Source organism: Vespula pensylvanica, chromosome 4 (assembly GCF_014466175.1).
Source record: "Vespula pensylvanica isolate Volc-1 chromosome 4, ASM1446617v1, whole genome shotgun sequence".
Classification (NCBI taxonomy): Eukaryota; Metazoa; Arthropoda; class Insecta; order Hymenoptera; family Vespidae; genus Vespula; species Vespula pensylvanica.
This window is the reverse complement of record NC_057688.1, coordinates 6,432,504-6,443,488: the sequence shown is the minus strand read 5'-3', so window position 1 is coordinate 6,443,488 and position 10,985 is coordinate 6,432,504. Positions and strand designations below refer to the sequence as shown.

General features: G+C 40.3%; 1 protein-coding gene across 6 annotated transcripts in view; it reads right to left on the bottom strand.

Moving 5' to 3' along the window:
- Positions 1 to 10,985, bottom strand: part of LOC122628312 (homeotic protein antennapedia-like) — a 133,960-nt gene that overhangs the window by 90,920 nt on the left and 32,055 nt on the right. For all 6 annotated transcript variants that reach the window (XR_006327001.1, XR_006327000.1, XR_006326999.1 and 3 more), the window contains exon 2: positions 8,211 to 9,848. Coding sequence is in view for 1 of the 6 variants with exons in the window: in XM_043810491.1 (XP_043666426.1) it covers positions 8,211 to 9,051 (841 nt within the window). In the remaining 5 variants the exon portion in view is untranslated. The remainder of the gene's footprint in view (positions 1 to 8,210; positions 9,849 to 10,985) is intronic.

Here is a 10,985-nt window from a genome sequence, read left to right as displayed (position 1 = left end):
GAAAAGAGGAGAGAAGAACCCGAGCTAGAAAGAGAGATAGAAAGAGAAAAAGAGGGAGGGGGAACTCTGAGAACATGCCCCTTATTCCCTCCCTCAGGCTACGCTCTCAAATTAACAGCATACCAATCTCTAGCACTTTCTTATAAGGTCTAACAATTCGGACAGCAAACTCTCTAGCATTCTTCTTTCGAAGCTAAATCCTCTTTCATCTTTTTCACAAATCTCGATTTCTTTTACGATTCTTTTGTTTCTCGTCGTATATTTCTCTTTCATTCTTTTTCTTTCAGAATTTGTATTAACGTTAATTTATATTGAATAATCTCTTCGCGAAATCTCTTGTCCCAACTTTAATATATTATTTATTTTTGTGTAAGGATGATAATATCTTGACGTGGAATAAGTGATCTATTTAAATTATTCTCACCGATTATAATTAACTATGTTAACGAACTCATTCTATTACGTAGAAATCCAAGAAACTTTTGCGGCTACGAACGATCGCGACTAACCGAGTGATTCCAAATTCCTTTCGGTGAAAGGCTATTTATCTGTCTATGGTGAATTCATCGAAATAGGACTAATTTGTTAAAGATAATCTTATTATCAAAGAGCACAGTTATCATCGGACCTTTACATGAGAAACGTATTTAGTTATATCGTTGAGAAACGTTTCACGCGCGGAATCATGCGACACCAAGTTAACGAAGTTAATTATAATGTCCGTTCAAATCGGGGAATTTATACGTATTGCCAAAGATTTCCTGGAACGAACTGAATATTTGTATCTAAATATGTTCTATTACATAATTTATATAATAAAGAAAAAAAAAATCAAAAAGAAACAAAAATTCGTATTGCAGGCAATTAATTTGACATTACAAATTGACATTAAATATTTTTTAATATCGAAGTATTATTAATGATTATCTCGAAAAAAGAGAAAATGAATTTTTGGATCTTCCGTTCACGATAGTTAAACTTTGGTAACAAGTAACGTTATTATAAGCCTGATCTTGGTGTCGAGGCATGTGGGATTAATTAAAGAGGCAGGCAGCGTTCCGTACTTGTCCACGCTTGTATGAGATTACACGTACGCGTGGTACGCGTTCGTAGGCGAACGGTGTCATAGCAACTGTGCGAACGCGATCCACACACACTTTCATAGTACCACTCGAATATCAAAGAGTATTTTCGTACTTACTTACTTACTTACTTACCGTATCGTCTACGATTAATTATGAAAAAATTAAAACGCATTTGACAACAAACTTTTCTACGTTCCGTTATTAATTAAAAGGACGACGACGAATATTCACTTGCACGAATGAAATGTCATTAAAGGCCATTATGCGGTAATATTCAATGCGGTGTTGTAATCGATTTCTTCGAACGTTACGATACAAACGTAGAACAGATATGTTTCTATAATAATTGATATTTCAAACGAGATAATTACTATTATCTAATCTCCTTGTATCTTGTATTCGAGAACGTATCTCGTACAGGAAGAAGTTCATCGTGTAGCCACGTGTATTCGCATAAATTTAGTCATCGACTGTCGATCGGTCGTTTAGTCGCACGTTATAGACAAGCAGATAGTAGAGTCAATTCGGATCATTGGCTTCGCCATCTCGAATGATCAAGTATTTTGCAAAGTTCGAAGTCGGAGTCTAGTGTGTGGATCGGAAGGGTTAAAGCAACTAAATACATTTGTCAAAGTCACGTTTAAAGCCAGTATGGGTTAGTGTCTTTTACATAAAGTCTCGATCTAATTACCGACCTTAGCTCTTAGATCGTACGAGACACAACGAAAGCAGTCGATCAAGCGGTCGCCGAGCAAAAACCTTTTAGCGATCGTAGTAAATCTTTTGGTGGAACGATCGATCACCGGAGCCACGAGGAGAGACAAGGCCGTAGCGAGGATAAGTTAATAGTCACGGAAATCCCTGCGAATTCGCTCTTATCTATACGGCAATGATTAATGTAACGCGGTATCGTTAGCGCCAACAGGTGCTCGATTAACTCGAGCACGATCTTCATTGCGTTCGACGTGTTCGACGCTTAACGAAGAGATCAACCTGGACGTATCGTAGTTATTCATCGATTTTGATGATATTTCTAAGAGATATCTTTGGAGTTACTATCGAAATTCTTTACGATTAATATCTTTATTTGCTAATACATATCTAATCCATACGTATATTCGTCTAACGCGTCTCGCTTTGATGTTATCGGTCATCATAAAAGAATAATATTGCGCGTGTTCTCGTAAAGAAAGCCGACGGGCATTCTTCCCGATCGAAGAACGTTCCACGAGATATCTGACCTTAAGGTGACCGCGTAAAGTTTAGCTTAATTGGGCAGTGGCCAGTGGGTACGCCTTATTAGCGGATTACAACATCCGGCTAGCTGTTAATCTGAAAAGTCCTGCGTGTATCCTGCGGCGGGACTGAAAGACCAGTCGGGAGGGAGTCTAAGGAGGAGGTAGGAAGTAAGGGGGGAAAGGAAGAGGGTGGAGGTTGAAATGGAGGGGTAAACTGAAGGTGGGTGAAGAGCGAAGCGGAGGAGAAGCGGAGCAACTAGCCTATAATAAGCCGTACGGTTGTGTATGTTCTGTTCTGTTCCGTTCCTTCATGCTGCGCCAGTGAAGGCAGACCCATAAATCTTTCGGGCATACTCCAGGGGACATTTGATCCTTGCGTAACCCAACGCCGTTAATTTATTGCCCCGCGTTTAAAGTCACCTCCGTCCGCGCGAGTGCACCGACATAGCGGCAGCAGCTTCTCGACGTAAAACTGAGAAAACCGGATCGACTTTTCTTCTTATCGACTGACTATGCAAAGATTACAACCGATCGTTTCATACCGACTCAAAACCTAAGCTTATCCTATGCCATTGCTAACAATCTTAACCCCGACAATATTCTATGCTCATTTTATACTATCCAAAAGTATAATGGAACTTTTACCAGAGGTCTAAGATACAAAACTCTTATTTCTCTGAAACATGAAACTCAGGAAATACGTGCTTTTCGTGAACTTTCTCAGAAGAGGAAATCCTAAAGAAGCAAACCTCAAACCCATCCGATGCGCATGTATATGTTCATGTATGAGTGTGTATGTTTTTTCTCTTCTAACTCTAATCCCACATACATACACATACTATACTATACTTGATGCGTTCGCTTCTTCGATTCGTCTCGCTTCCGCCGTATTTTACAAGAGCCTATGCATCTTATTTTTTGCCTTTTCCTTCGAACGAACGAGGAGGGAACTTCTTTGACCTATCCCTCGAGCGAATCTCGTAATTGCGTTCTTTCCAAGCATACAGTTGATGAAAAAAGGAAAAAGAAAAAAAAATCGAAAGGATCGAAGAATAAGGAACGTTAAGATGTCATCGAACAGAGCCATTTAAAGGTTAAGGGTGGTTTGATGAAAGCGAGAGAAAAAGAGAGAAAGACGCGTACGATTATTTTTCTAGGATTAGGAAACACGACATGGAAGTGATCTTAAGTGTTCCACCTGAAGAGTAGAGTGGTACTCTTCGAAAGGAAAGAGAGAGAAAGAATTTAACAGAGGATGCCGACGTATAACCCCAAGAAAGAGGAACGTCAAGCTGGCCCCACACTCATACGGGGGACTTAGAAGTCTCGCCAAGAAAGAAAAAGAAAAAAGAAAGAGAAAGAGAAAGAGAAAGAACATCCTCCGATATACGAGGATTTCCTCTTTCTCTAGTCTTCTCTTTCCCTCTCTCTCTCTCTCTCTCTCCCCCTTTTTTCTTTTTTCTTGTTTTTCTCTCTTTCTCTCTTCCTCTTCTTTACTCGAAGAGACCGCCGGACGAAGAAGACGAAGTCTGAAAGCCTCGGAGCTAAGTCGAGAGATAATGAACGACTAAAATGGCTGGACTGGCTTTTACAAGGCAACGTGGATCTCTTTCTTGATATCGAAAGCTTTTCCCTTTTTCTTTTTCATTTCGATATTGGATCGAATTTTTCGAATAACCAAAGATTTTTCATATCTCTTCTAACCGAATGCAATTTCTTCTCCATTTTCTTTTGAAAAGGAAGAGCCTTTAGGAAATTGGTATGCATATCTTTATCTCTTTCTCTCTAATACTTGTTCGGCTCGAGAGAAGTCATGGCGGTGTAGCTCAAAAGCAAACGTAGTCGGAACGTCTGTTAAAGCATTCATCATCGTCAACCGTCCCTTCGACCTTCTCCGAGCAGCGACTCCATCCTCCTCCTCTCTCTCTCTCTCTCTCTCTTCTTTCTTTCTCTTTTTCTATCTTTCCCTCTTTCTATCTCTATCTCTTTCTCTCCATTTTCTCAACGCTCCTCCTTCTACACCTCCTTTTCGAGTCCATCCCTTTTTAAATATCTCACGAAGCCGCCATCATTACGGTAACCAATCACGAGAGCTTCTACAAGAGGCTGCCTCTCCGTCGAATTATAACTAAATGCATTTTTTTTTCTTTCTCTATCTATCTATCTATCTGTCTCTCTCTCTCTCTCTCTCTTTCCTTTTTTCTCTCGTCGGATGAGAATTAACCGATTCCCGCGATCCCGGCTGCTTTACAAAGGTCAAATCCATCCGCCTGCCATATGGTTTCTCAGAAACTCGCATCGTTCCGATATCTGGAGAACTTTCTGAATGGGCACATTGTGTCCTCGCGAACGAAGAAGATATTCTTCTTCGTTTTTAGATTCTTTTTTTTTTTATCGATATGAATTACGTTACGCCGAATGAATGAATTAATTAACACGGTTAAGTAGTTGGAATTATATAACGGGTTAATCTCCAAGTTATCACTACACGTACGATATTAATCTCAATTAGAAATACCGTCATTATTTCCCATCCAAGTTTTATTTCGAACGAGAAATGACGAGATTAATATTCCGTATCGTAATAACATAATTCGAAGAATCACGAAAGGTTTCTAAATTCGCGTGTACGCGCATGGTTTATCAGTAAGATAGACTTTCCTAAACTTTTCTAAACTCCATTAACGTTTAATCTAAAACTCTACGGAAGTTCATTAACTTTTTGATCCGAGGCTCATCGAAACTCTATTAACTTTTAATCGAGATATTCGTTTAACAAGAAATTTTTAACAGATCGGATCTATCTTAGAGTTGGTAAATTAGAAAATATTATAACTTGAAGAAATAATATTATAGATTACTATCTCATTTAAGTACGTGCTTGGAATTTATTACAAAATTCGAAGCGAACAATTTAAATGTATTTAATTGAATTCTTTCAACGTAAAATAATTTGAAAAAAGCGATTTCTAAATCGATTTTATCTCCCTGTACTTCACTTGTTCGTGCGAACCGATTAACAGAAGCTTAACACCTACGTAATCGTATGGTTACGTTGATTCGTAGGAGGAGAGGTGGATACTATAAATCTTTCGGTGTACAAGGATCGCGATTATCTCGTGCATTAACCGTGCTGTTGTGTGAAATCGATGTTTCCTTTACTTTGGCTTAACACTTCCGATCGTGTATCTACTTTTTCTATTGCCCATATTTTATTCTATTTTACCGTATCTAAAATAAAAATGATATATTTCTTATTTTCTTTTACATTTCAATCGAATATTAACCGATATTTTAAAGTTTTAAAGTTTTAATATCGCTCCTAAAAAGTCTATGTTTAAAACGAATTCAGAATTTTCGTAATCGTGATTCTTTGAAAACAGTCTAGCCAATAGTGTTTATCCAAGTGAAATAGAAAATAGTTGGAATATAGTCTACGATTAGAATCACGTTCCGACTTGGAACATTCTAACCGTGGAAAAGTTGGGAAATTCTAGATCCTAGTGGCAAATCGCGAACGGATTTCTAATCGTAAGTGTTCCGCGATCTTCGATGCTAACGGGCATCCACTTATTCGCATGCTGCTCTTTTGTAGAACGCTTAACTATGCTGGAATTTCTTAACGTATGTACGCAAAAGTCTCTCGCTAAAGGTGGCAGAGAATCTCGACGGTTTCACCGGCGCAAATGCCCGAGAGCACCTGCATCTATAAAATTGAATCATGCATTATTCATGGGACACAGTTTATAGCGCGCTTAGCTCAGCTGCTATTTTGCAACGTATAAAGAAATAAAGGGCAACGAAGATCGAAAGAGTCCAAATTTCTATAAAGGAATAAATATCTATTATATCTTCTTGATCGTTAAAAGAGCGATGGCAAAAGAAATTCTTCGTTAGAACGCAAAGACAAGAATTAAAGTTTAATTATAGCTAATCTATTGAAAGTTAAATCTCGTTATTGTTTTTAAAAATTACTTGACGATTGAAAATTTGTCTTCAAAGTAAAGAAAACAAAAAAAAAGAAACCCCGTCGATCGAACTTATGGCTTCTAATAGAAAAAACAAAAAAAAATGGAGAGAAGGAAAGAAAAAAAAAAAGAGAGAGAAAAAAAATACAACTCTAATCAAACGGGTTTTACGTGTCGACATCTGTAGGCGGTTTAAGGGACTCGGTCCACTTTCTTCAACTCTTAGTGACTGCGAACAACCGTCGTCATAAAACCGGATCGTTTATCGGCCAATCGCCTGCTGTTACCTGCCACTAGTTTCCGAGCTTAACCGAGAGATGGTACGAGAAGACTCTTTGGATCTCAGTCAATAAAAGTAAGAGATTACATCTCTGAAAGTAGAAATCCAATTATAAAATGAAAAGTCGAGATAGGGTGAGATAAAAAAAGTATAAAAAAGAAATTAGACTATTCCCTTGAAAATAATACAGATCACGTAAATACACAAACGAACTCGATAGGATCACGAAACTTCAACCGGTGAAGTAACTTCGACGAAGAACGACCGATGACTGACCAGTAGAATTCAGCGAAGAAAAGGTAAAGTCAGGTGGGGTTATCGTCGAGGTTATATTTCACGTAAATATGGGCATGTTCGATGTAAGGATGATTTATCTTGAAAATAAGGACTACAACGACCTAAGAAACGGAAGGCAGAAAGTAAACGAGGAAGTAAAAGCAAAGTGGAGACCCTAGAACTTGTACACTTTAACATCACTGGAGTACGGTTTTAGCCGAGCCTTTGCTACCTCAATTATACCGTAGGCCTATTATCACTTCGTTATAGAAGCCATAAATTCTCGTCTCGTTACGCCTTCTTCTTAACTCGCAAATAGGTATACAACCGAGTTGTCCCCTGTGGATTCAAAATTTTCCGAAAAATTTCAAACGAATGGACGAATGGATTTTCGTTTCGCTATTTCCCTGATACACGAGAGAGAAAGAGAGAAAGGGGGAGAGAAAGAGAAGAAAAAGAGACAGAATATTCGTGCGAGTTTACCAGAAACACGCAACGAACATTTAAATGTAGAAACGAGTAATACGTTGCGATATCGTGGCTAATTAAAATGCGACACAGGAAATAACGAAAACAGGAGAGTGGTGTTAATGGGAAGCGATTAATTATCGAGTAGTGGTGGATACGTGTATGTATATACAAGTACCAACTAATTATCCCCAGGGCTCGTGCTTATTTTTATCGCGGTACAATAATTTTAACTAATTAAGTGGTTCCCTTTTTACGTTGTTTTATTTTTTCGAAATACTTTCAATGCGTATGTAGTTCACGGTCGAAAGCGTAGATCGGAGAACCGGACAATAATGAGTCGTCATCGTCGTCGTCGTCGTCGTCGTCGTCGTCGTCGTCGTCGTCGTCGTTGTCGTTGTCGTTGTCGTTGCCAAGCAGTAAGATAACTTTTATGGGGGTCAGGTCTGTGGACGGTAAAACCACGGGCTAAAAGGTCGAAGTAATAAATAACTCTGTTGTTAGCTAGTATACATCTAAGAAATACGGTATAGAGTTATATACGTGTCTATCCGGAGTCACAGCTCGTACAAATCTGGACTAGTTTTACGTCGTTGTATAAATTTGAAAGGAGACGTAGCGGCAGGAAGAGAGGCCTGAGAAGGTTTTCGTAAAAGTCACGATTACGACGAGAGCCTTGAGTCTATTTTCGAGAAACGTGTTATATAGAATGTAGTTAGATCACGCGCCGATATCAGGGGTATTTCTGGAAAAAACATGTTTTGTCGGTGGTCCGTGGGAAGGTTTTGCAAGGTAGTCATGCATAAAGTAAAAAAAAAAAAAAAGAAGAAGAAAGAAAGAAAAAGAAAAGAAAAAAAGTAAGAAGTAGAGAAGGAAGGAGGGCTGACTTGCTTACCGAACTGACTCCGCATCCAAGGATAGAGAGGACTGGGTAGATTCGCGCTGGCGGCTCCCTGAGGGGTAGGCTGTTGCTGCTGGCCAAGCGGCGAAGCTACGACCCCTTGATGCTGCTGCGTCTGAGGCTGCTGTTGAGGGTGCATGCCAGGTTGAGGCTGTTGCGTCGTACCCTGAGCCTGTTGCTGTTGCTGTTGTTGTTGATACATCATGTGCTGTTGTTGCGCCTGTAGATGTTGGTGTTGGGATTGCTGTTGCTGATGCGTCTGTTGTGCCTGTTGGGCCTGCATATGAGGGTGCTGGGTGTGCATTTGATGGTGCATTTGAGTCTCGACGGCGAGCGGCGGACTGTCAGGCCCGTCGAGAACGCTTCCCTGATGATCGACGGCGGCCGCTTGGAGTTTACAGCTCGCGTAGACGATCGGGGTCGAGGGATGACCGTTCGGCGTGGGTGTGTGACCCATGTGAGCCATCCCCGTGGTCGGTGAGCCCGACCTGTAGCCCGCCATACCGTCCATTCCAGCGTGCTCCTGTTGATGCTGATAATACGCCGCGTTTCGCATGTCGATCCGATTGTACGGCGGAAACCTCGGATATGGCATGTCCTGCTGTCCACCGGCACCACCGGCACCCCCACCTGCCCCATAATGGTGCGCGGACACCGCCTGCCTGAGCAAACTCGGGTCGCACGGATCGCCAGGCTGTTGCGATTGCTGCTGTACCGATTGCGTTTGCTGAGGCACCTGTACCGCGGCACCGTAGTGCTGCTGATGCTGATGCGGGTGTTCCACCCCGCCATTTCGCAGGTCCGGGATGTACGAATTCGCGAAGTACGAACTCATGCTATACTACTACTGTCCCTCCTCTCCCACCTGCCGATATCACCACCACCCTCTCCACGCTCTTTTTCTCTGTCTCTCTCTCTCTCTCTCTCTCTCTCTTTTTCTTTCTTTCTTTCTTTCTTTCTTTCTTTCTTCCTTCTGTCGCACTTTTTGACTCCTTCTTAAACCGATCCTTCTTCGCTCTTCTTTTTTATTTATTTTGCTCTTTTCGTAACTTTTCTTTTTCTCCTCTTCTATTACCTCCTATATAACTAAACTTTTTGTACTCTCCGTACGCACACACTGGCACACGTCTTTACATGAATGTATACATATACATTTACATATATTATATATTTATCACCTCTAACCGTGTATCTTCGTAATCCTTGCCCTCGCTCTCTCACCCTATCTCTCCCTCTCTCTCTCCCTCTCTCTCTCTCTCTCTCTCACCCTCTCACCCTCTCGCTCTATTTCGCTTCTTCTATTCACACACACACATAGATCTGACACGCGCGCACCCTTCTCTCGTAGTATCACACCACCATCACCTCTGATCACTGGTACATATCATTTGATTTTTATCACACTTGGCTCACCACCGAAGAAAGAAAAATCGGAAACTGGAGCAACGATGGGAGGGAACGTTATTATTTAGACGCGAAAAGGGGGGAAGAGTAGTCGCGCACACGAGGGAAGGGGAGGCTAGTAGTCAGAGTCCTTCGTCTTCCCCGATATGATCCCTTCGTTTAATGCACCAAGCTGCTCCGGACGCGTTTCGATCCTCTGCCCACCCTATTGATGAAATTACGCCGCACCTGGAAAAAAAAAACAGAGAACGATTAAATTTTGTACAAACCCGATCTACCGATATATCGTTATCTCTTTAAACAGATTTTTAATCAGATCGAATAAAGGGAGATCAAAATAATATATACAATTTATCTAACAAACACATATATATATATATACATATATACACAAATGTCAATTGGGTATACCAGATTTATTTCATTCGTTCTGAATAAATGTGAACCATATATAAAGATACTTTCTCCTAATCGTGATCATACCTTAACGCGTAACACGTGCACGAATTGGTTCATTTTCAAATCCATTCTTGCGATCTGTCTCGCGAGTGCCGCGAACCATGAAATTATATAAAACGATTGTCCAGTCGAGTCATTTGCGAACTTATGCTTGAAAATGCGCGACGTTCAATGTCTCTAGACGATAGGCTCTCTCTCGCTTTGCTGATCTTTATCCGACGAACCGAGTTAACCGAGTAAAGTCGAGCTCTGAGTGACAGAAGGCGACGTGCACACGTGCTCGTCACGGTAACGGCCATCGCCCAGACGCCGAACTTGTTACGGCCTTCTCTATGTGGGCGGGCTAAGCGATCGTTAAATTTGGAAAAATTCTCTTACATTGGCCAACGTTCTTACTAAACTCTCCCGGAAACCCTTCTCTTCTCATAATTCTTATTAAACTCTTTTTTTTTTTCTCTTTTTTTCTTCTAAGTTTGTCGGATCTCTTTGTACGGTCAAAAGGGTTACAACACTCTACAGACATGTTATCCGCGATATAAAATTGTTTTTCTCGTTTCTTTTTTTTTTTCTCCGATAGTCCCTACTTCTTCGAGCGTCATAAAACTGTTTTTATATCGTTAAATCGCAAGTCTTAGAGTCGATCTATTTAGATCCAATCTCCTCCTTCGTTTCTTATTTTTGTTAAGTGATAAAAGATACAATTTTTTTTTTTTATTTTTTATATGCATATATGGAAGATAATGAATATAAATGTGAATAAAATGATATAATAAAATTTAATAGAAAAATAAGAATCAACTTTTTGTTCGATCAATTTGTAGCACGACTTTTGTAGTAAATCGAGTTGTACATGTTATTAATTGTCGGTCTCTTATCGATCGAACAAGAGATCCGACCGAAGAAGAG